The 25,931-nt window shown below is 49.2% G+C and overlaps 1 protein-coding gene across 1 annotated transcript in view; it reads left to right on the forward strand.

Moving 5' to 3' along the window:
• The first annotated feature begins 1,916 nt into the window (after nt 1-1,916).
• PTH1R (parathyroid hormone 1 receptor) overlaps nt 1,917-25,931 on the forward strand; it is a 132,087-nt gene continuing 108,072 nt past the window's right edge. The window contains exon 1 of the mRNA XM_075144379.1: nt 1,917-2,069. Within this exon, the coding sequence (XP_075000480.1) occupies nt 1,995-2,069 (75 nt within the window). The 5' untranslated portion in view covers nt 1,917-1,994. The remainder of the gene's footprint in view (nt 2,070-25,931) is intronic.

The raw sequence follows: 25,931 nt of genomic DNA on the forward strand, positions 1-25,931 counted from the left end.
GAAGGCACCTATTCACAGCCATGGGGCTGTGAAAAAAAAAAAAAAAAAAAAAGCAAGCAACAAACCGACTGTAGAGTTTTGGGGTTTTTTTTCCTCTCTCTCTCTCTCTCTCTCTTCTTTTTTTTTTTTTTCTTCGCTCCAAAAAATAAAACAGAAATGCACACAGCTCCACTCTGCGAAAACTTGATGTTTTTACCGTCTGCTCTCTGATAGATCTAAAGAGGAGGTTGGCTTTTTTTTTTTTTCTTTTCCCCTCCTTGCCGCCGTTCAGCTCCTTCTAAATATCCGCTGCTTCTGCAAGGAAAGAAAAAAAAAAAAAAAAGGAAAAAAAACCCCATCACGACTTGATTTCTAAAGTTCCCCCAAGGAGCCAGCCCCGAGCGCAGAGCCCGGTGTCTGCCGCTGTGTTTGCCCGCGTCTTGCATCCTTGTCATGATTTCCAGCCCCCTCCCCTCCCCGGTTCTCCTCCCACGTCGAAAAAATGATAAGGGGATGGTTGCTGGAGCCTGCTTTCGGCTTTTAAATAAACCCCCAACAGCTTGGCTTTGGGAGTGGGGGGGCTCTTTATTTAATTTTTTTTTTTTTTTTTTTTTGCCTCGTAGTTTTATGAATGAAAGCGCCCGGCTGAGCTGGGAGTAACATCCCTGCCCCGAAACTCCGAAAAGTTGGTGAAATCCAGGCGGGGAAGGGGTGGGGGGCGCGGGGGCTCCGGGCGGCGGCGGCGGCGGCTGCGGCGGCGGCTCCCACCGGGGCGGCCCTGGGGACCCCTGGGAGGGGGCGAGGTCCCCTCCCCGGCTTTCGGGAGGCTCCTCCGGGGCACGGGACGGAGAACTCTGTGCCCATGCGGGTGCGCGAGTGGAAAAAAATTAAAAAAATAAAAAAAATTGGGGGAAAAAAAATTTGTAATTTTTTTTTTAAATCGGAAAAAAATTAAAAACCCCATCCCAAAACCCGAGGATTTCAGAACGCTTCGCGGAGTAAGTGAAAAGTGTTTTTGCCGCGGGGGGGAGAAATCTAAAATAAACTTAAAGGGGGTGGCAGACCGGGGGTTGGAGCGATCTTTCAGCCCCACGCTTTCATGCCGTACTCAATCGGCTTTTTGAAACTGCAGATCCTTTGAGACAGAGAGGGAGAGAGAAGCAAAAATCCCTATTTGTAACTAAAACACACTGCAACCTGGAAGGCTGGCAGAATAAACCTATTGTGGAGCTGAAACGCGCCGGGATATACAAGCAAAAAATCCCCCCGAGTACCACTGTTTGCGAAAAGGTAATTGCTAAGTGAAAATATTTCCAAGTTTTCGCTTTTTTTAACTTTCGACTTTGCGATTTGTTTGCATGCCGAAAAGAGAAGACGAAAAAAAAAAGCCTTTTTTTTTTTTCCTTCCCCCCCCCCCCCCAAACCCCTCTGAAACCTAAAAGATAAAATTACTGGATCTAAAAATAAAGCAGTGGTTAAAAGCCTCCCCCACCCTCTCCAATCTCCCACCCCTTCCACCCCTCTCTCGCCTTCTCCCTCCCTCCCTCCCTCCCTCCCTCTCTCCCTCTTTCTCTGTGTTTGCGTTTGACAAAGAAATTATTTGAACTTCCCACTGCCTCATAAAAAGGAAACAGAAGAGCAGTTTTGACATATGGATGTGATTTTTTCTGCTCTGAGACAGATGCACACGGAAAACAAACAGCACCGGGGGCTGCAGCTCTGAAGGGAGCGAAGTTGCTCCGCTTCACATGGGCTCCTGGGCTGTATTTAGGGAGCTGCCCAGATCTCCAGCCATGAGAAAAAGAAGCAAAGGACCGGGGTTTCTTGTCATGTGCCTTTCTGGCTAAAACTGTGGAAACAAACAAACAATCAAACAAACACAAATTCTGGAAAGGGGGGGTGGGGGGGGCGGGAGGGAAGGAGAAGGAGAAATCATCTGCAAGCGGAGCGCTGGAAGACCTCTCGTCCTCCTACTTCCCCGAGCGAGCTTGGATGCTGGAAGAAGCCTCTTGGATATGGGATCATATCTGGTTTATCACAGTCTGGGTTTGATCCTCTGCTGCTCCGTATTGAGTTCAGTCTACGCTCTGGTGAGTCCCTCAATCTTTTCCCTTCGCATTCTTGAACGATCTGCGCGGCTGTTTCCTTGATGAGTAATTTACTGCATCAAGGATTTAGAAGGCAGAGCGCTGGGGTTTTGTTGGGTTGGTTTTTTTTTTTTTCAGCCCAGTGGTTTATTTCGCTGGCAGCTCGTGTGTGCAGTTGGTCTCAGGAGTAGCTGCACCAGATGAAATTAAAATGTCTGTGCTTCCCAAAGAGTTTGAATCACTTTTAAACCCCTCCGGACAGGAACGCGTGCAGTTTGACAGGGGTCTGGGGAAAGCCTTTGGGGGATAATTTAAAAGACACCTATGGGTAAAAGGCAACTTTTCCTTTTCTTTTTCTTTTTTTTTATTCACCCCCCCTCCCCAAGATGACTAATTTAAATTTAATTTAATCTTCTTAATCTGCAAATCTGCTTAATCTCAGTGAAACAGTGCCTTCCTCTTTGGGATTAAATTTGGAGAGGACCTTAGAGCGCAGGGCTTGCAGACAGTTTACACTCAGCAGCGTGAAAGTAGTATTAACCCTTCGCCTCCTGGCACTGTTTTCACCTGTTCCTGCACACACCGAGGCAGAATATCTTTACAGAGGCAGCAAAAAGGGCTAAAGTCTATCAAAACCGCCTTGATAGTGGTGATGGGGATTGGGCTAAGATCTACAGACCCCCCTCTGCAGCCCCAAGTGGTCTCCAAAGCCCTTCTGCAGAAGCGAAGGGAAATGTCATATCGAATCGGCCACCAGCTATTAACCCACTGATGGGCACGCTGCTTTGACACGTGCTTTCCTTGCTTTCTCCATCCCTAGGATCACCACCACTGCTGGCCATTTCTCAGTCCCTTCTGGTGTAGGAAGGGCCACGGCCACCACCTAAAGCGGTGTCTGCTTTCCATGAGGGATGGACATGTGTTTGAAAGGGAGAGGGCTCGCCCTGACCCTCACTCCAGCCAGGTCCTCCCTGATCCTCCAGGAACCATCACCCTGGGTCTCCTGGGTTTGGTAGGGACTGCTTGGGGACCTTGTGCAGGGCTGGTAGGAGGGGTGTTTCCCCCACACGTCCAGCATTGTGCTAGAGGGAAACATCTCATCAATAAATGAGAAGAAACAGCCCCTCGGAAAACAATCATTGTTGCAGTCCATCCCCGTCTTGCTCTATCTCTAAGTGTAAATAAACCTTTCAAAACCCAAAGAAAATTGGGGAAATTGGGAGGACCGCTTCTAGATTTGTTGAGGTTTTAGTGACGGTTGAGGTTTCCCCCCTGTTTTGGGGTTGGATTAGCATCTCCGTGACCACGTCTATCTTTGGGGCCATGTCATGACAGGGTAGGTCCTGTAGCACCTGCTCCCCCCACCTCCACAGCCCTGCTGCCGCTGAAGTCGGCACCAAAATCCCTGCTAGCTTTGGTGTCTCTGTTGGTACCGGTGAAAATCAGGTTCGTGAAACAGCCAGATCGGAGCTCGGCAAACTTCGGGACCCAGAAAAGTCAGGCGACGCTGCAGAGTGCGTCTCCGGTCCCATTCATGGTTTACTTCCCTCTCCCAGTACACCCCAGTACCTCGAGAAGGTGCAGAGGACCAGCCAGTGAACCAAGTGTCAGCTGTCTCCTGTTCCCAGTGGGTATTTTATTTTTGATAATACATCGCAACAGACACTTTCAGATCACAAGCGATTTGCTCAGCAGCGCTGGTAGCGACAGGGGCTCATGGCCAGAGGAGCGGAGCGTGCCCTGTGCACCGGCTCAGGGCGAGCTGGACCTGGGCATAAACCAGGAATAGCTCTGCCAGAATCACAGAGGGGCAAGAAAGCAGGGAAATTTGCTGGGAAGGGCTTGGTGAGGAACGCACAAGAGTATTTGCTCTGCTGCGTTTCCAAAAGCCTGATCCCCTCCTGTACTGATTTAGGGTCCTGCACTAGAAACCCCATTCCGTTTAATTAGGCCCAGGTTGAAGTGCACGTTTCAGACACTTCCCTTGCTTTTCAAACCCATCATTGACAGCTGAGGGAGTTGCCAGAAGGTTTGAAAAGTTGTCCTGACAACTCAGGGGCTGCAGAGGTGTTGTCTGTCCCTTCTGGCATCCACTTAGGCGGAATAAGAAGGTCAGCCCCGTGTCATCCTACTGTACAACAACTTGCGAGGCAGGGAACAACTTGCAGGGTGCCTTAGAGCCTGATTTTTTTTTTGCTGTTGTTGTTTCTTTCCTGAACTAACTCGATTTTTAAATGAACTTTGAGAACACGGAATGGTATTGACTGCACGTTTCAGCACGGTGATGTCTTCGTAGCTACACTATAAGAAGGGTCGTATATATGCTTGATATTTGGCTAGGGGGTCTGAGTGTGTTTTATGTGCTGCCATCAATAGAAGTCACCAAGTGCCTTTCTCCTAGAAGCAACAAGCAAAAACCAGTGAGGGTAGCTGCAGAAGGATGGGGACGCAAGTCCTTTATTTAGAGACGGGCTCCGTGGCAGCTTTGGGCTAAGCTAAAAGTGGTACCCGATCTTTCACTCCCCCAGCAGAGCAAAGCAAAGCTCTGTTGTGGGGTTTGAGTCAGGAGGATTCCCGCAGACTAAGGCAGCCGACCGCTCAGAGCTTCAGGGCACAATTCATCTGTCTGAGGCTGGAAGACTTGAATCTTGAGAGCCGTGGCTATAATTGCTGGGCTCTTTGCAGCTCGGTTGCTTTGCATCTGAGAGTTGGTGATGCTGAGATTGGGCAGAGCACGATGCCTCCTAAATCTGAAGCTGTCACTCCCGTTGTTCCTTTGGTCAGCGGGCAAAGATGTAATAAAGGCACTTTTTGCAGCAAGAGTGCTGAAGGAGGGATGGGAAATGGTTTCTTTGATTGTCTGTGTCACTGGTACCTCATGGGGCAGGACGCTGGCAGCTGAATCACGTCTCCGCAATATGCGGGCTGCGTGTCCCTGCGTTAACAGTGGGAAATTCAGCACACGGAAAAATGCTGTGGGAGTGGGTCCTCTCAGAGTTAAACGTGTCTGTGCAGAAATCGTGGACCTCCTGTGAGCCTGCAGCCACGCCAAATCCATAGCGAGATCAGCATCCCTGCCCTGCGCTTCAGGGGGGCAGCTGAGAGGGACAGCGGGCTGTCTTTGATGTGGGGTGAAGCACTGGGTGAAGCTCTGCTGTCCTCCAACTCCTCTGGCAATCCAGAGAAGTTTTCCCCCAGCATTTCCCTGGGAATATTCGGTGGGAATATTCCTGCTTAAACGGCGAAGGGAATTTCGCTTGTCGATTGAGCACTTCGTGCCGTAAATCTGGCAGGGTGAAGGGGGAAATTTGGGTTAATTCTGCTATTTGGTCCAAGGGCCAGGGAAGCAAGATTGACCTGAGCCAGATAGCCCTGCAAACATTGTGTTTGAAAAGACATAAGCTTTAAAAGTAGGGTCTGACATCAGCAGAGCACGGGAGAAGTTGAGATACAGGCACTATCATTTTATCTGAAAGGCGCTGCCCAAGCTCCTTGCAGAAAAACCTCCCCATGTCTCACCTCCCAGCAGAAAGCCCCGGGGTTTGCTCTGCTGACCTCTTGGGTTTTCACTCAGTTTCCTTCTCTTGCCAGTCTCAGCCTGGCAGCCCCCAACCCAGTTATCACTGGCGGAGATATTCTGCATCATCATCATCATCATCACCATCATAAGCCACCAGCCTTCTGCAGGGTTTTGGATCAGGATAGCTCCGTTTTGGGGAATGGGTATCAGCCCGAGCCGGCTGAGCTGGACATGACCCAGGGAAGCAGGTCCGTGTGGGGTATGAAATGGGTAGCAAAACGGACCTCTGCTTTACGGTGGGGGTCTTGCCTTTCAGCAGTGCTCGGTGCCTTGCAGAAGGTGCTGCACGTTAGGGAGATGCATTTGAGCAGCAGAAGGGTCTCAACCCCCTTTCTGTTTGCCGCAGCCTGTGGTTCCCCAGCCCTGGCCCCACTCGGGTTGCTTGGGCAATGCTGAAGTTTCTCTCTGATTTTGCAGAGAAGCTGTAACAACCCCCCAGAAATTCAAGGGGTGTCAGGAGGGGGTTTGGAGCCCTTTCTTGCAGGCATAACCCAAAACAGGGACAAGCTTGGCCAGGTCACCTGCAGAAGGGTCCCAGCCCCTATTCCCAAGGGAGCTGCATCCACACCAGCATTGGTATTAATCTCCGGTAGGAAGGTCCGGTATACATCGGAAAAACTCTCTTGTTCACACCAAAGCGATTCTCGGGTCACCAACCAGCCGAGATCCCGCTGCTCAGGCAGCAAAGCAGCCGGATTAAGGAGGTGCTGGTCGGTGTTTTGCTCTTTGATTTCTCTCTTGTTGTTCCTCTGATCAGACTCACATCTTCATGGATCTGGAAAGGGGAAGGATTTGAAGTTGAATAATTTATAGCTGGAAGGGAAAGATAATCATATTCTGCTTCAGAATACGGCCCATAATAAAAAGAATAATAATAATAAAATAATCCTCTATAGAGATCCTGCAAATCCTGACTAGCTGCCTAACTTCATTAAATAAAGACAAGCTCCAAGTGCAGGGAAACAATGTCTGAAATGTTCTTTTCTCCGCACACGCTTGGGAGCGTGCCCATCCCTGTCCGTGTATTTATGAAAGATACGATTTTTGTTATTGTACTTCGGGATTAGCAGATATCCCTGGACTATAAAATACTCAACCGCAAAATATAAAGCAAACAAGCCTCCGCGTCAGGGTAATGCATGGGCTGTGATTTCATCCCATGCAAGCCAAAAAAAGTTCAGCTGCCCGGTGGCAAGCCTGACCTGAACAGGCTGGGTTCGGTGCAAGCTCCTTGCATCGGGAAGAGGAAAAGCAAGAGGGCAACTGTGTGCACAGGGAGGGGGTCAAGGCTGGAGGAAATGAAATCCGAGGTGCATCTTTCAGGTCCGGGCAGTTGTTGTTTGGTTTCTGACATCCTAGAAATAGCCCCGGAGCAGTGCTTTGAGATCAGTGGGATTATTCCGGCTAGAGTGATGTGCCTGCAGTCCTTGCGAGGGGTACCCCCAGCCCAGACAGCTCAAGCAGAGACAGCTGCTGTCCCGGCCACCGCCGCCCTGCGCTCCCACGTCCCTTTGAAAAACGATGCTGAGAGGCTGAGAGTTGTCCCGCAGCTGTGTGTCTCGTATCGTCCCTTTTCCCGGGCTGGGTGCACTGATAAGGGACTCTCCTAGGGTGTAAAGATGCTGGCTGGAGGATTTCCCTCTGCTCGGGAAACGCACCGCTCAGCCCCTGGATCAAATTCAGTTGAAATCGGTCCCTAGTTTGGAGAGTTATTTGGGGCACAGACATCATGCTCGTCACACCGAAACCCCTAAATCGCAGTTATTAGCACACAGCCCCCGACCAAGCAGTGTGGGGTGAGGCGATACAGCACCTCTCCTGGCACGGAGATCAGGGCTGGGGAAATCCTGCTCCCTGGGGTCGGTGGCAGAGCTATGGCTCCAGCTAAACCCTGCAGTCGTTGAGTTTCCTTTGTGCCTAAAGACCAGGAGGAGGGAATAGCAGAGCCGGACGACAGCTGCCTCTGACTTAAACCCCTCCTGGGATCTGGCCCTCGTGGCTGCCGAGCGGCTCCATCCTCATCCCGCACCGCTGGGAGAGGGCGATGAAGTCCGGCGGGTGTTTAGGTGCTCCCTAGACTGCGCAGCTCTCCGACGCCACGGCTGTCGCTGGGCTCGCCTCAGCCTTTTGAGCTCTGATCCCTCCAAATCTCCTCGCTCTCCGACACTGTCCGGATCAAAGGGAGAAGCCAGCAGGCATCCCCCACCCTTTCGAATGGGCTGTTTCTCTGCAAAAGTGTAAGCATAGAGGGGTTGCTCTGTCTGCTCAGCTCCCACCATAAGTGAAATTTTAGTGTCTCTCAATTACAACAAAAAAAAAAAACCAAAGAAAATGTGTTGCTTAGGGCGAGCCCTGACCGAAAGGAAGAACTCGACAGGATCAGTCTGTGTTAAAGATTAGACCATATCAAAGATATTTTACCCTGACATGGAAAATTTGCTTTCTCCTTCTGCATCCACTTGGCTGTTGTAATATCATTTGGTTATCTCAACCCATAACACCTCAAACTTCAGCTGGCCTTGCAAGAGCTGGTGTGCTAACGATGATCTTTGTGTTGTGCCTTTCACGACGCGGCAATAAAAAAATTACACTTGGGGCTGAAACTCAGCCAGCAGAATACCTGCTGGGTCAGACTGAGCTTTGCTGTCTTGTGTCATGGGAAGAAAACACCCAAACTCTGCTCGGTGTGCCTGGCTTGGCATTAACCCCTTTATTTCCACTGAAGCCAGGCTGACCCTTGCCAGTGATTAGTGGGAGTCTGTATTTTAGGGTTTTCCTTTCTCTTCAGAGGCTTAGCTTGGATTGACTTCCAGAAACCTGATTTTCAAAAACGGAAAATTTTGGACTGTTGGCTCCCTCTTATCAGGTCATACTTTGATCCTTCTGTAACACGAATCCCTGTGACAGCATTCAGGTGATGGTTCCGTTGTTGAAATCTTCTGCAAGGCTGGCCTGTCTTTCTGGCCACGTGTTTTTCCCTTTACCCAGCAAAGCAGAAATTGGATTTCTCTGCCCCTTTTCCCTCTCACCCCTCCAGCATCCCTTGTTCAAGGCATTTCAGCAGCACAGGGATTGTGCTCCCGTCTCCCTCCTTCCCTCCTGGCATTGTGCACCCCTCCGTGAGCTGATTCGGCTCACTGAGCCGGCACCAAACTAACCCAAGATGGAAAAAAAGAAAATAAATGTAAGAGAAGGTTTGTTGCTGGGTCAGTGAATGGCATCTGCACAGCAAAGGCTCATGAGGGAGAGATTGGGTCACAGAAGTGGGGACAAGATGGGATGAGCGGCCAGCAACGTGTGCAGGTTTGCCCTGACACCATGGTTGTACAGTTGTGTTACTCTGGCATAAAGCTCCCCAAAATCCTCCTTCTGACAGACCCCATCCCAGGCCTGCTGTGCGTCCTGTTGTACCTCCTGCTCCTCAGCAATAAACACGCGTAGAGCAACGTGAGCCGTGGGGCCGGCAGCCGAGCTCATGGTGGGCTCCGTGCTACCTCTGAACCTCCCCTCCATCAGCCACACCGTCTGATCATTAGCACACTTCTTGGCAGGGTTTTTGTCTGAGCCGGTAAGTCCTGTAGATAATGTCAAGTGATGGTTCAGGATGACACAGGTCAGGGGTATTGGATGTGACCACACTTTTTTTTTAGGGAAAAAAATGAGTTTAGGCTTGTAGACCTGAGGTGTGCTCTGCTGCTTGGCGTCAGGGCCAGAGGACAGAACCCAGCCCTTGTATTTAGCAATACAGACATAAACAGGGACTTCCAAGACTCAGAAGCAGCCCCGACAAGCTGAGATACAACACAGTTGGTACCTGCTTCCCTGCTTTCTGGCCTGTTGCTTGCAGGGACAGTGAAATGGTCAGGCCAAACCATTCCCCCTACGTCCACGTCGAGGAAGGTGTTGAGTTAGGCAGCAGAGCCATCCTGCCCTAGCCCACCTCTCTGACCCTATCAAAGTGCACAGCGAATGAGCCTTCAAAGTCCAAAGGTGTTTGGTGTCTTTGAATCTTTCCACCATAACGACCTCGAGTACCAGCCGTCTGTCAGATAAGGGCAGCTCATCAAAAGGAGACTTGGCCTCTCGAAAAAGACCTCCTAGATCAGTGTCTGGGGCAAGGGCTGGAGACAGGAGTTGCTGTCTCAGCACCCAAGGCAGGCTGGTTATCTCGTTTTTCACATGGCTGCCCTGCTGCTAATCAGGGTTTCTCGATGTTATCTTTACTTCAGTCTCCCTTCCCCTCTCTCCAAGCATTTCAGTGTATTTATCTGCTTGGTCTTGCCACACTGAGAGCAAGAAGCAGCCTCTATTGCATCTGTAAAGGCAGGTTTGAAAGTCACTGGGTGTCCTTAGAAAACCTTCTCTTTCCTTCGCTGAACTTTAGCTCGGGACCTAAGTGGGGGGGTTTTCTGTATGTTTCTGTATGCAAAACCTAGCTCGTGCTTGCCGCGGGTTAAGGGATGAGGCACTTTGCAAGGAGCAGCAGATGGTAGGGAACTACCATCTCTTGGACACGCTGCAGAGGACAAATGGTCAATTAACTGAGACTCAGTGGCGCTTTGGGGGGCTCTGTTTAGGACCACTGGCAAGTTATTTAATCATCATCTCATCGCCTTGATTTATTCACCTGGTTTATACTCCTTGGGCACTCGAGGGAGTGCAGCATCCCAGGAGAGCCCTGAGCCCACCCCGTACACTAAGCACAGGAACGGTGCTGGTAGCAGACATGGAGTGGGGAGGAAAAGGAGGGTTTCAGAAGCCAGAGGCACCCTGGCCCTGCTCTGCCCAGGAAAGCTGGGACTGCTGGACCCGGGAGCATCGTTTGAACCTGATTTTGTTCACACTTTCCTGCACCGTGCTGTTCCCCTGCTCCGTCTCCCCATCGTGATGACAGCCTGCTCTGTCATTTCTGTTGCTGTCTTTGGCCTTTCTTTCACAAGGCTGGGGAGAAAGAAATCAGCATTTTTGACCAACCTGGAAGGCACGTGGAGCTGCGTTCAGACCACTCCCTGCAGGCACATTGAAGCCCACCAAAAGACAAGGTTGACTCAACACCCAGACCGTGTTACTACAGCTTCCCTTCCCTGCAAGACCCGAGAATGGTCTCTAACCCGCTTTATTAGTGACACAGTGAGGCCAAGGGCTCCTGAGATGGCTCAGCTGTAGGAAATCATAGGCTGACTCGCAGAGTAAGTATTTCATTGATCTTGTGAATTAAAACATGTTAGGCAATGCTGATCTCCTCCAGGAGCAAATAGCCAGTAGCCTCTTTTGTTTTGCAAAGATACAAATCAAATTCCAAAATTCAGTGAAACCACTGGACTCAATTCCATGAACTTCACGTGCTGTTTCCATCTGTCCCACTTTTATTGCCTAAACCCCTCCCCCACCTCAATGTTACCTTGACTTTCTTCTCGACTCCTACATCCCAGACCACTTCTCCCTTCAGTCATTGAGCAATCAGAGTTAAAGTAGCTTTGAGACACCGGCTATGGAGAGTGGTTACAGGGAAATGACCTGTTTCTCCTGGCCGCACTCGAAGAGTAAGATCAATAAAGCAACATTATATAGCGTACCTATTTCATGGTTAGCAGTTTCACTCAGCTCAGTAAAAATACAGCAAAAAACATTTAAAATAAAAATGGGAAGGAGCTGATAAGTGGTGGGACTGCTAAGAGACAACCAACATATAGAGCTTCAAAAGCTAGAATTGCTGGCTTATCAAGAGCCATCACCTTACAAAGCCTTTTAACTTCTCAGAGTTGATATCCCTAAAATTTTCTCTGAGCTTGTGTTTTCTTCCAGTGCCCTCGAGGTTACATTCACTGAATTGCTTACCTAAAATGGCCTCTTCAGTAAGGAGAGGAGTCCAGGAGTTGAGATTCAGCTCTCCCGTTGACTTTCTGTGTGCTTTCAGGTATTTCTTGCTCTGTATGTGCAGCAAAGGCACAGAGGACTTGCGGGGAGTGAAGGTGGACTCTGTGTATGTGGAAACATGGTTTATTTTTATTGTTCTTCCCAGAAAAGGATACAAGAGAGAGAGATGGCTCTGTAGGCACTGAGGTGGAAGCCTTTTCCTAGTCTAAATAGCCGTGGTTCCTAAAACACACCCCGGTAGGTGGTCAGAGGGTCTGATGCACTGTATCTAATGCAGACACGGCTGGTTTTCACCTGTGCTAAATTACCAGGACTGTTCACCCAGGCCAGCCACTGGTTGGGGACAAAGCAGGGTAGGGCTGCTTTCCCTCGCTTGGCTTTAAACATCAGCAATGGGTGCCCGTGCATCTCAGAGCTGCCCCATATCCCCAAGGGACCCGCTCAGCTCCAAAGCATCCCGCCACAGATGATCTGAGACTGCACTCCACAGAACCTGGGTGGGCCTCGAGGTCTTATTTCCTCAGCTGACAAAGACACAGGATTTGGTACGAAACTGTTATGTATGTGTGTATATACAAGTGAGCGTGTGGGTATAACTGTAAGGCTCTGACTCATGCCATAGCATTGTTAAACAGTCTCGGAGCATCCCACCATATGATCCCACTGCAGAGTACCAGCTTCATTTCCAATTCATTTCCCACCATGACTGGTGTTTCTCCGTCAGCCTTTCACCACCACAATGAAGCATGTTTGTTGTTTTTTTTGTTTCATTCCTGGGATCAGATTTTCTCTGTGATTTGCCTTAACCTCATCATAGAAACCACAAAGCTCAAGGGGCCAGAGCCTTCTGCTGGCGTAAATCAGTGGTGTTCCTGTGGAGCGCGGAAGGGCCAAGAAAGTCTCATCTGATGTCAATCAGTGTCACTGCAGGGAAATAAGGAGAGAGCCGGAAGGTAAATTGGAGAAGCCCAACTGGCACATGCTGGTCCTGGTCTCCTGGCCCTGGGTTGCATCTGGACGAGAAGGGAGAAGATTTTGCAAATTGAGAGATCTGGGTCAGATGACAAGCCTGCAGTTTCCAGATGCTTCTCCAAACCATGTTCAGCCATGCTTCAGTAGCTTTTTTTGTGGCTGGCTGCCTTGTGCAATGATTGCCTTCTTGAAAGCATTTAAACAAGAGCAATTTGGGGGGGATCTGAAAGGGGGAGTGTCGCTCTTGTTTCTGGCTATGGTGGCGGTGGGGAAGGATGATAAGCATGCTGGATTTTTCAAACCACAGGACAGGACTGGATTCGGCTGTGGATTTGGGTCCATTCTTAAAGGATGCTAAATCATGATGTCTGAATCTATGAGATTTGAGCAAATTTAGCATCAGTGTTTAAAGCAGACTGTGCAATAGATGATTGCTTTTTCTTCTCTCCTACCCAAATTTTTATACTGATTTTGCCCTTGCATCCCTTGGTGTCATTGACAATGTCGGTGTGATCAACAAACTGAAGTTCAAGTGCCTTTTGCACATATTTTGTAGGACTGGAAGTGGGAAATCATGCCATTCAAAGTCACAGCTACTGTGTACTCCTAATTTACTCTGTCATCAGCAAAAGATGACTCAGGTTTATGGAGGAGCAGGGGGAGAGAAGCATGCTTCAGCTAGTGAAAATGGAACAGAGGCAGCCCTTGTTTTGCACCCAGGTAAGGATCTGGCCCTGGTTCTCTGCCAACAAATCTAAACACAAAGAGGATCTCCATAGAGGTCAATGCGGGCACGTGCTTGGTTGACCTGACTCAGCGCTTCCTGGGGCGATAAGGGCTCTGAGTTACCCAGATAAGCAGAACAATGGCCAAGCCAAAGGGTGAACTGACTGCCATCCCATGAACAGAGCTGGGTGGAGGAGAGGCCTGAGGTGGAGTAGGAGCAGCAAGGCCAGCCCAGCCCTTGTAGCCTGCCTAGGTGGATGCTTGCGTCCTTCCATTTGCCACCTTTCCTGTTTCTGCTGACACCCATCCCTCTTGTAATTGCAATGCAGCCAAATTTGCTGCATAATAGCCATCAGCATTGTTGCTGGGGGCATGCATGGGTGAGAGTCCATAGGGTGTGCACAGAGACCTAGTAGACCTGGGCATGCAACTCCTTTTCCAGCCTGGTGTCTACTCTGCTGACAGTGCCAGCCTTCATTATCAGCACTGTTAGTCCTCCAGAAGAACCAATTATGCGTTGCCTCACTGCTGCGGCAGTGGCCTTTGCTTCTTTTCTGGATTTTCTTATTCATTCACTTTCCCCTTTGCCTTTTGGTAGCACCATTGTTTCTTACCCTACTGCTGGCCCTAAGCCCCTGGCTTTCAAAATGGACATCTAAAATTAAATGGAAGGGAAGTGTACTCCATTGGGAAGGCGTACCTCCTTCGGGTTCAGAGTTAACACCCTGTAGAAAGTGGACCAGGCAAACATCTGTAGTTCATGCCTCCAAAAGCATCAGGTTGGGAAGACCGTGTTTCCCAGAAAGCCTGCAGAAGAATGCAAAGGAGAATGAATTGGGAAGAGAAGGCTGTTTGAGCATTTTATGCCTCCTCTTCCAGTCTTGTTGCTGTAAAGATGGGGAAAAGGAGTGTGACAGACACTGGAAAAGGTCCCACACCTCCTACAAATCACTCATTCCTGGCTGGAAACAGATGGTGCCCAAGAAGGCAAAACTGATATCTCTGGCTTGCTGGGATACAAAGAGGATATTTCTAATGAAGACAGGTCATGAATGGCAGTAGATAAGACCATTTTGGGAAGGGTCCAAGGCCTTAGCTTAAATCCTTGGGTTGGTGTTTAAACCCTGGAACAGGGCAGGAGTATGTGCAAGCATACAGAGAGGGGACAGGTCCCATCCCAAGGGCTGGTGGTGCCTTGATGGGACAAGAGGCTCTTTTTGAGCTGGCCAAGGGAGAGGAGGTATTGAGGACCAGGGCTGTTCCTCCAGCCCCAGAAGGATGGACAAGAGAGGACAGACAAGACTTTGGCACTGCCTGAGAAACTCCCAGCTGACAGGGCTTTACCTTCACTAACAAGTAAAAACAGGGAGGCCACGTTGAAGTCCTGCGATTCTCCATGCCGTTTTACTGCCAGCACACTCCCTGGCCTGTCTTTAGCTCTTACCAGCTTGCACCACCCCACATAATGCTTAGACACATTTCAGGTGTACTGTGGATTGTTTGGATGAGGCCACACTGCTTTGGGAAAAAGATATTGTAGACATATGGACGTGGGCATGGTCAAAGGAGACAGAGAACAGGACCCAGCTGATTTATTTTCTCACACGGGATTAGCTGATGTTCGTGGTCCCATGGGAGGGATCCCACACTGCAGCAGGTCCCACTCTATGGCTCGATCTCTGCTACTGTCACATCCGAGGCATCAACAGCCCCAAAACAGGGCTCTGTTGGGGGTTCCACCACCAGCCACCACCCAGTACCCCTGGAGTGTGGGGATGCCTCTATCCCAACAGCGTGGATGCCCCATTGCAACATGTTCCAGGATTGATTTGGCTTCTTGCAATGAGTCGCAGCCTGTATTTTTCACTCCGGGGACCATTCCTCCTCCCTCCCCTTCATCTCCCGCCAGGGCATGCACAGCCACCGCACCTTTTCTCCCCACCGTACCTTCTCCCACGGCTCTGAGGCCATGGCTGCCCTCACCTCCAGATGAGCAACACGTCAAGCCCTCCAGTGTCTCCCCTCCATGCCCAGAAAAAGGGGGAGTCAGGGTGGGGATGCCGAAGTTGACTGGCTGGAGGAGGGAAGAACGTCATGCCCCAGAGCTGCCTGCACCGCACTGAGAGCTTAATGTGCCGTAATCACAGAGCTGGCCTTGTTGTAACGGCACCCCGGCCATGCACAGCTCCCGGCTGCCGCTGGCAGCTCCCGCGCTCCCTGCCCGCGGTTGCTGCCGGCTGATTTTTTTTGGAATGGATTCCCCCCCCCCCCAAACGCCGACTCCCCAAGCAAAGGGAGAAGGGGTCTGCAAGGAGGAGAGAGCGGGGAGTGGGGTGGTGTCCCGTCCTGGCCACCGATGGTGCCGACCCGATTGGGTTGTGAATCAGGACATTAATCAGTGTTATGGGGCTTGGGATGGGGTCAGATACCTGTGGTTTGAGGTGTGCTGGCAGGGCTCAGCATCGCCGGAGTCATAATACCACACACTGCTCATGAAAGAGCGGAGCTGCGACGTTCCAGAAGGCATGGTGCCGGGAAGGACGGGGGACGGGCTGGGGAGGCGGCTGCTGATGGGGGCGGGAAAGGAAAGGCGAAAGGAAGAAGGAAAAAAATAGAAAGAAAGAAAGAAAGAAACCCTCTCCGTGGGTTTCCTGGCTGCTCTGCCTACAGGAGTATGGGAGGAGAGGGCTGCCTGCTTTATAACCTGCCTGCCGAGCCTTTGCCTCGCCTCCTGCATCCTCTGTGCACGGAGTCTGCTGCACATCCCCTCCCGCAAGCGCTGGCAAGAAAGTGAGGGTATGAGGGCATGAAAATGAATTACACCAACTAGGCAGGAGAAGCGGCAGAGGAGGGTGGGAAGGCAGGGCCCTAAAGGCTGAACCAGGAGCTTGGGAGAGAAATAAATGGGATTCCTGTTCCTGGGAAAGGGGGACCAGAGGCGACAGGGCCCCTTCATTGTCGCTGTGATTGAGGCTGCTTTGCTTTCCAAGGCAGCATGAAACAGGCTCTCAGCTGTGCCTGGCTTTTAGGTGATATTAGGTGTTACAAAGTCTAAGGAAAGCTGTCAGGAGTTCCAGTTTGGGTCCACCTGGGAAGTTTGCAGAGCTTTCCATGCTGGTTCTCCCCACATATCACAGGACACCATAGGTGAGCTCACAGGATGGGAGAGGATCGGGGGATCTGCTATGGCAAGTCATATGAAGACAGAGGGGTACCGGCCAGGGTGCAGCCACATCTGGGCTGCTCTCGACTGCTCTCGGAGAAGCACGCTGTGGTCCCCATCCTCCGAGCTCCCATCCACCCCTCTATCCTCCCAGTCCTTGACAACACAAACAGGAGAGCTGGCCCAGCCGTGCCCAGCACAGGTCATCCCAGGGTGGGAAAGGGACCATAACACCATGCTGCAGATGCACAAGGCTGGGAGAGTGGAGAGTGTAAGGAGAGAGGGGTCTCTGTTTGCGATCAAGACCTGAGCATGCTGTGAGGGATTCATGGGGACACCTTGGCTATGGGAAGTTGTGTTTTCCCTTGTACCTCTGCTGCCTGGAGGGAGGCAGGAGTCCCCACAGCAAGAATGGGGTTGATCATGACACTGTCAGACTTGCTTGGAAGTCAGATGAGATGGATCTCACCTGCTTTTGGAGGCCACACCCTCTCCATCTCCAAGGGAGGGAGGTAATCCAGTTTTCCTCCATAGGCAGCAGACATCCAGCAAGAAGATGCTACAGCAGGCACCTAAAGGGGAGCAGATAGGACACCATGACATTGCTGATTTCTGCTCTGCTCTCAGCGGAGCCTGGGTGGTGAGCTTGTGATGCCATGGATATCCGCAGTGAGGCAAGCTGAATCACTAGGCCGGAGAGAGGCAAAGCAGCCCTCAAGAGACTCTGTGTCCATCTACCAGGTCCCATCAGTGCAGACTGACACAAGCTGCTTCTGCCTGTGGTCTAGGAAGCCTCCAAACAGGAGGTGCGAGGCCACCCTACAAGGCAAAGCCCAGGCCTGTTGGCTTAGCGTTGCATCTTTCTCCTCTTTTTTTCTGTTCTTTACCTGTTTCTGTTTTTGTAGTTTTATTATTGTATCTTTTAACCACAGTGGGCTTTAGGCCATCCTCCCTGTTTTTAAGACAATAATGTTGCGTTTGTGGAACCGTGGTTAGTGGCATCATCAGGATGTTCTCAAAGGCTTCCTGGTTTCCGTGAACACTGTCTGCTCTGAATTTATTTTGCCAGTTGATGCCAACAATTGACCTTGTAAGTCTTTTCCCCTCTGTCATGTAGAAAAAAAACTCTTCAGCCTCTGCATACAATCTCTTTCTCCTCCTAAGGAAAGAGGGTTGCAGGTAGCACCCAGTGCTGCAGTGAAGGAGACCCTGCCTTAGCAACCCATTTGAATGATTATAGGTGATAAATATTCCCAAAATTATGACAATTGCTTAAAATATCATGAGCTTTTCAAAAAGGGGAAGTTTTTATTTCTCTTCCTTTTTCTCCCCTTATTCTGGCACTCTGGAGTTAATCAGCTCCAGCATCTTTCTGCTTCCATGGCAGGTAAATGCTTGCTTTTATTTTAAATGCAAGCTGGTGTCCCCCAACACATGACTCCAGAAGCTACGGCTCAAAGAAAACCGTACTTAAAAAACACCGGATAAAGGAGTAAGAACTCACAGTCCTGATGCATGGCTGGCTACCCATGTCCTTAAAGGTAGAGGGAAATGAGTAAGAAAATACTATTATCTTCTTCCTGCGTGTCCTTCAGCAAGTCATCCTCTGGAAGGAGTTGACAAAGTAGATGTCTAAAGAGTTTGGGGGAGTTACTGAAAGTAAAAGCTCTTTTGCTGTTTTTCACGTTCATCATCTAGCCAGTCACTGTGTGGTAGAGGAAAGTGTCAGAGCAAATTAAAAGAAAACAGTAATCTCCTGTGTTTTTACTCCTCTAAGGATTACTGCTGTTTGGTTTGTTTGTGTAAGAATAGGTGGTGTTCTGCAAATGCCTCAAAAGAAAATTGGTTTCATTTGTTAAGTGTTTTGGGGATGATTTGGTCTTCTGTTGCATTTGTGATTTTCAGAGTTAGGACATCTTGATGTTGAAGTTTTCATGTTTAGGTTTGGGAAATGCGCCTTTGGAAAGAGCAAAACCCTGCATTTTGTGCATGAATTAAAAATTTAAAAAGGAAAAAAAAAGAGTCCTGAATGTGACTAAAAGGCGACAGTCACAGTAAGAACCCCAGAGCTAAAAGTGATCTCTGGGGAATGCAGATACTGCCTTGGAGTAAGTGAGCAAGTAGCTGTGTGAGTATCTCACAGGGGGATACTCAGGAAGCTGCTTTCTCCTCCAAGTGCTCCTGTTTCCTCTTGGCTGTGTTGGAGCTGGAAGCTTTTAGAGGCAGAGACTGCCTCGTGCTCTGGTCCAGATTCATCCCCCCTTCCCCTGGGCATCCTGAGCAGGAGACTCCTCTTGCCTGCTCTGAGATGTCTAGGTGTCTACCTGGGCTTTGTTGTCTGAGCTTGTCTGTGGAGCTCCAGCCAGGACAGCAATGAGCCTGGGGAGAGATTCAGTTCACTCTACACAGGCAATGAATGATCAATTCATTTGCCTCCGTGTAGTCATCTGGAGGCACCCAGGGTGTCCGAGATATCTACCAAGGGCAGGTAGACATGGCACAGGACCAGCAGGAAGCCATGGAGCAGGAGCTGGAGGCCAGGTGAGCTACTGCAGGGCATCAACCGGCACAGGTTGCCCAGAGAGGTGGTAGATGTCCCATCCCCGGAAACATTCAAGGTCAGGTTGGACAGGGCTCTGAGCAACCTGGTCTAGTTGAAGATGTCCCTGCCCATGGCAGGGTGGTTGGACCTTTAGAGATTCCTTCCAACCCAAACTATTCTATGATTCTATGATTCTATGATTCTATGATTCTATGATTCTGTGATCAAGTTCCACTCGACACCTTGTTTCTTGCCACTGAACAGCCTCTGGCAAAGCAAGATTTGGGATTTTCCTCCCTGTGGTCAGTGGAGCAAGACAGTGACCTGAAAAGAGTGCATCGCCCCTCAAAAGCAGAGTCTGTCTTTCTCTGTTGACTAAGCTGGAGGGACTCATCCTAGGACAACTCAGGTACCTGTGGTGGGTTTTGGCCTAAGTGATTATGCTGTAGTAATTTCTGGACAGTTCCAATTCCTGGTCAAAACCTGGAGTAATGCAAGTGGTTGTTACCAATAAAAATCCTTCCAAGGGGATAGGGGAGCAAGCTGATAATTTTCATCCTTCCTTTCTGTCCAGAATATTGGGCTTCAAATCTAACGATGTGTTTTAAATAAAATTTTTAAATCCTTTTGTTGGGAAGAAAAGCCAGAAAACAGCCATTTATCTGGTTGTAAATAAACCTACTGATTTCAAAGACCAGAAGGAAAACATCCACTTGAGCAGGGACTTCTGAGGAAACCATGTTAAGTCACTGACCCTGCCATCTCTTTGCATATTCATGTAATGCTGAAGAGTGGCCAGTACAGTTACACCACAGACTCCCATCGTCTTCAGGAACACCTGGAACCACAAGCAGTACCTGCTGTTTCAGGTCGTACCTCCCTGGTTTTGAGTCTGCAGTTTCCAGCTTCATTAGCAGCGAAGGACACTGTTGAGGGGTTTGTGAAAGGTGGATAAAAATCCCGAAGTCTATCGTTAATAGACATGCAGTTTTGATGCAACATCCATACCTCCACCAAGAAATGGTGAAGGGCTCACCAATGACAGAGAAAAGTTGAAAGGCACTGCTCAGTTGATAGTTTCCACATTTCTGTGGCCAAGGAAACTGTTAGCCGTCAATATTTCCTTCAGACCACCATGATTTGAATCCTCTGACCTTTAGGTAAAAATGCTAGTGTTTACTCTGGTTCTGTAGAGAAACTGGAGATCACTTGTCAAGACCTTGTCAGCTACTGGTTGTTGTGGACTGTGGCATGGGAACACCAGCCTAGATGAAGACTGAGTGGGCTGCTGGCCTCTGTTGAACCCCAGACCAGCAGGTGGGATTAATCTCACCTTATCTAGCTTTTTAAAAATTATTTCTTGAGGTTTCTTCTATAGTCAGTATGTCAGTCAGACCTCTCCTCTCATCCCATGTAAGGTGGTTCGTATCGCCCGCTGGTTGTTCCTGCTTTTCTTTGTGGTCTATAGAAAGAGCCTTGAACAACACGCTAGGTTAGATGTTTAACCTTTATATGGCTGAGGATGGAGATGGCTCTGCACCAAAATAACCTGTGTGCTATTTCTGGCTCTGCCAATCACCCTGGGGTGACTTTGAGAAGCCCCTTCCTTTTTTGGTTCTTCTGTCCAACTTGCTTCTTTAGGCTTGGCTTTCGAAGCATCTAGGTACTATCTGAAATCTGAGGGAGTTATCACCAAAACAATTTTACACCTTAGTTTCTGGGCCCTGAGCCATAAGTTCCTCAGAGGAGAGATGTGTTTTGCTGCAAGCCTGCATTAAGATAAGCGTAACAGCAACAGACCCTTATCTGTGGCCTCAAAATGTGTTTGTCCTACAAATACTGATGTAAATCTCTAGCCTGCACCTCCCACAGGAGTCACTAGTACAGACCTATTGGCTTTAGAGTGGCGGCTGGTTTTGCTGTAGGCAAGCAGCCAAAAATAACATCTTCCTGCCCTCCCCCTCCAAAATCTATTGTGTGAAGCTAGTGTCTCATTTCAGATGAGGCTTCTTTATTTTCAGTTGCAAAGGATCCTCAGCACGGAGGGGAGCACATACACAGAGGTGTGCATCTCACGGACACTCTGACTATGCCAGCTCCTGTTCAAAGGTGTTTGACACCAGCAGAGCAATAGTGGATGATCTGGGGGCAAAATGAGGATGGGGGCTGGTGCTCCCCAGGGTCTGCTTGCCCCTGTAGTGGATGGAGTCTGGCCAGAGAAGCTTTCTGCTTTCTCATTGCCTCTGCTGCAAATCAACCCGGGATGGGAGAGGCGGGGTGAAAAAGAATCAGAGTTAATGGATTTGAGAGATCATTACAACGGGAACTGTGCACGACGGCATTGTGGTTTCAGCAGCCGCACTGAAATAACTATCTTCCCTCTCCCCCTCCATCGGAGTGCTCGTGGATATTGTTTCAGACTCCTGGTCAGCTGAGCAGGATAAGCTGAGTTTGTGCAGGGTATCGGTTTGTTTTCTCCAAAACTGCCTCCTGTCTTCTTATTTCTCATGAAAAAGCCTATGAAACTTTTGAATGTTTAGGAGGAGTAGCGTCTGGTAGCCTTTGGGTAAAAAGGCTTCCAACCAAACTAGTCTAGTCTAGTCTAGGCTAAAATATCCCTCCCTCATGCTGTTTTTTTCTACGCCAATGCACATTTTATCTGGGGAACTCATTGCTGTACGACTGCATTATCACCAGAGGTAGAGAAGGATTCAAAATGGAGAGAATTATCATTAATATATGACATTAATAACATTTTTGGGAAGTGATCTATACTGCGATGCTTCAGGACATAAGCCGGTCGGCTCTAAATAAAGGCCAAGTTTCTTCCAATGGAAGACTATTTAACAGCTGTGTATCACAAATTTTCTTTCACCTTCATCTGAAGCAAGTGGTGCTGGCCAGAATCAAAGGCAGGATGTTAGAATTCAAGATCAAGAGTGTCACAACCAAGCATGGTTTTGCAGCTCCTTCAGGCAGAGGTCAGAAACCTGCCAGCTCCCAGGCAACAAAGCAGAGCGTTTAATGTGATGTAGTCATGAGGGTTCAAAGACTCCAGCAAATTCCAGAACTCTTTAAAGGAGAAAAATGCTTTGCCCACAGGACAGAGATTAGTCCACTCCACTGACACACTGAACTTCTGAGCTAGCGTTGGGGTCTCTGCTTTGAATAACCCCCAGTGGATTGCTCTTCCATAAGAAACTCCGGTCGGTCACACCTTCAATCCCTGCAAGTCTTTTGTGCCAGAACATCTTGCAGCAATGAATCCCACGGATTAACAACATGTTGCACGAGGAGTGTCTCAAATCTGCCACCTCCTGACTTTAGCTGATGTCCCACAACTGCATTGTCACTCGACAGTTCTTGCGGCAAAGCACTGCCAATGCTATTAAGAACCATCCTTCTCCCTCCCTGGAAAGACCCAGAGGATTTGACAGGGCTCCTCAGACCACAAGGATGTGCTTAGCCTGTATCCACTCACCAAGGACCTCTCAGCACAGCCTCCATCAAGTTGTTTAGGACACATTAAAAGATTTTTGCCTCAAAGGTTAGGCATCTGCCATAAGCATCCCTTTGGTTCATTGTTTCTGAGCAATGTTGTCCCTCTTAGATAACAGAGTCCAGGAATAATGCTTTCTCATACATCCAGTGGAGGAGGTGACTTTGTCCCGTTCTGGCAGGCAATGACTCATTGCCACGTCTTGGTTGGGTTTCCACAGGCCCATGAAGCTACTGCAGCAGCCCTCAGGTCAGTGGGTTTCTTGTTCTCAGTCCATAGCTGCCAGCCTATATATAGTATGTCTGTATGTTGGAGAAACCCCTCCAGCACCTGCATGAGACCCCCCAGTCTCACTCAGAACATGGCAAGGCACGTCCTTAGCAGCAAAGGCTGGCAAATCACAGGTCCTCTGCTTTTTATGCTTCCTGCCTGAATTCAAGGTTGAGACCTTGGTCCCTTCCTTCTAGAGGCTCCGTGTCCTACATCCAGGGTATGGGAGAAATCTTCAGCTTTGGCTGCAGACATTAATAATAACATTATTCTTTGGTTGGCATAAAATTCCATATAGCAAGTGCAAAGGTCATCTATGCAGACACCCGGCTGTGTCCTGAGGTGGCCAAGAGTGACAGAGAACTCATGATCTGTGAGGCTGAGGAGAGAAGACGTCTAGTCTAGAGAAGATCAAGGGGACACATGATTACAGCCTCCCAATACATAAAAGGCTTCTGCACAGAGGAAGGAAGAGAAAAAAATGTTCCTCATGTCCCTCAGGGATAGGAGGTAATGATCTTAGATTACAGCAAAGGAAATCGCATTAAATGTCAGGAGAAGCTTTCTAAGAGAAGATAGTAGGGCAGGGGAGCAGACTGCCTCGTGAAGGGAGAGAGACTGTCTGTCACTGACAGTTTCTAAAAGAGCTCCAGCACCTCGCCACAGCAATTACAACAGCTTATTCTGCATTTGATTAAGAAAATGGTCACGGTCCTTCCCACCAGACCTGTCTTTCTAACAGTTCAGCAGTGACATGATTTTTGCAAAGACCACCCAGCCCACCACCTCCACCTTCCTCTGCATACCCAAGACCTGTTCAGTTTTACCTTCCTTCTGTAAGGCAACTTCCCACCAGCGGATAGATTAAACAAACCCGATCAGGATCTTTGAAAACCCCGAGACAAGCCCCTCGGCACGCAATTGTCCTTCAGGGAAGGAGAGGAGGAAACAAACAGCATGGTCTAAATGAATCACTACATTTATAATGTGTTCCTGGAAGTTTTTTCACAGACAGTAGTGGTGACTGGAGGACGAGATGAGCTGACTTGCTATTTTCATGGCCCCAGCCCAGAATGGCAGCCCTCTAGGACAGGGAAGCCCATCAGCCTGGGTAGAGCTATCTAATGGAGTAAGACATTGTTGTGTGACTCTTTCTAAGTCTTCCTGTCTGAAAGCAGATATCTGGGCTGTCAACAAAACCTTCCTTTCTCAAGCAGAACAAAAGCAATTTGCCTCCAGCAAGGCTGGGTTTCCTTTGTTATGTAACTGTCAGTGGTCTCCAAGTTTAACTGTGTAATTACATTCTCCACAGCTGGCTTCAGTTCAATGGGCTTCTTATTCACAGCCCGTAACTGCCAGGCACTTGCACAGCATGCCAATATCTTGAAGACATCCTTCAGCGTCCCGAGTACGTATATGTGCATCGAGGGTGCAATCTGTGCAGCAGATTCCCAAGTATGACCTGACCCAAGTGCGAGGCTGGGCTAATACGAGACGGTTGTTCATGGGAATGACCAAGCTGACAGCTGCTTTGCATCACCGCAGCCCTGCAAAACAGTTAATGCAGGCCAGCCGAATCACTCCCTGTAATCTTCACTGTGTTTACTGTATTGGTTGTGTTTTACAGCGTGTTTATATATGCTTCATGTTCTGACTTTCTGGGTAGGCACATAAGGTCACTGCAGAGCGCAGGTGCGTAGCAGTCGGGTGCATGAACACAGCGGGGACCTGGACCAGCCTCCGTTTGCGCTCAAGGCAGGTGATCCATGAGGAAATTTGTATCCTTTGCATCTGGACCTGATTTCCAGGTCTTGCTGACCCGCGTTCTCCAGACATACACATGGATCTGCAGACTCGAGCCCTCTAAAAGTGCTGCAAGTTCAGACCCCCAAAACATTAGATATTTTCCAAAAATTTTGGGTCATTATCACCTGTGTATGAATCTACATGACTGGGCCACTGGACTTGAACTGGTGCCAGTTCTGTTCCCTTGGTCACCAGTGCTTTTTGGAAATACCACCTGTCATGCATCTGGGTAGTCCTATGCACCATCTGTCTGACTATCTACTAAATAAGTATATAGGCAGTGCAACCTGTGTATCTTTTCAGTCTAATTAATGCTCCCACCCCTCTTTTCCTCCTTTTTAAGGGTTATTATCTCTCCTTCCTCCTGTTCTACCCAGGAAATGTTGGGATGCTGCCTTTCATAGGGCTCCCAGGAGGCAGAGCAGATCAATTTTTAATTCAATTTCCTTCCCTTCTACCGCGGGTTTATCTAATAGCGTAAAGCACCTAAAAGAGGCAGAAGACTGGAAAGAGAGAGACTCATTTGCTAATACCCAGAAGGGTGGGAAATAAAGGCAGGCCTGATACCGTATATTTCTGTCTGCCTTGCAGGAAAATAATGTATTATTTTCTCGTAAAAGTCATCAGGTTGTAAATGAAATTGGCCTTGCAGCAGTGATATTTTTGTGCTACGCTCTTTAAAATTGAGACCCACACCAGCTCTGCACATGGCCTCTGGCAACTGCAGGAAGAATTGGGGCAAACGCTGTCCCAGTGCGTCTGCAACCTTCAAAAACTGTCACCCAACCACCCTTGGGTTTTCTTACTCACTCACGAAGCACTTACGGAGCGATTTACCATTACGCAAAGCAGGTCTGCTACAAGAGGTATGGCGTGCTTGTACGCAGCATGTACCCCAACAGCCCTTCACCAGTGCGCAGCCCGCATGGTGTAACTCGCATTCAGAAAGGATCGGGGAAATAAGTGTGCTCAGCAAACACAAAATATTTCAGTCTCAAGCTCGTGCAGAGTTTCAGCAGTCCCAGGATTCAAAATGTCCTGTGATGGGCTCAGTAGGAAAGGTTAGTTTGACAGGGTTTCTGCTCCGAACTGTGTCTTTTCCTCCTCATCCTAGAGCTTGCTCCAAAGACAAGGGCAATGACCCTCCTGTGTCGTTGAGAAGGCTGGAGTAAAGGCTAAGAGAGGGCTCTTGGTCTTACGGTTGTGAGCCAATGGAAATAAATACAACTGCTCTTAGTGGGAGCTCAGATATGGCTGCCAATGGGCCAGAGGTAGAAGAAGAAATTGGGTCAGTGGTGATGGGATACCAACTAGGGAGATGCAGCTCATGCAAGTTCCCTTCCTCTCATGCACAAGGGGACATGAACAGAGCAAGACCAAGACATGTCTAGGGTATCAGCCGCCTCTGCAGAGGAGGATGTTGTTCGGAG

Source organism: Calonectris borealis, chromosome 2 (genome assembly GCF_964195595.1).
Source record: "Calonectris borealis chromosome 2, bCalBor7.hap1.2, whole genome shotgun sequence".
NCBI lineage: Eukaryota > Metazoa > Chordata > Aves > Procellariiformes > Procellariidae > Calonectris > Calonectris borealis.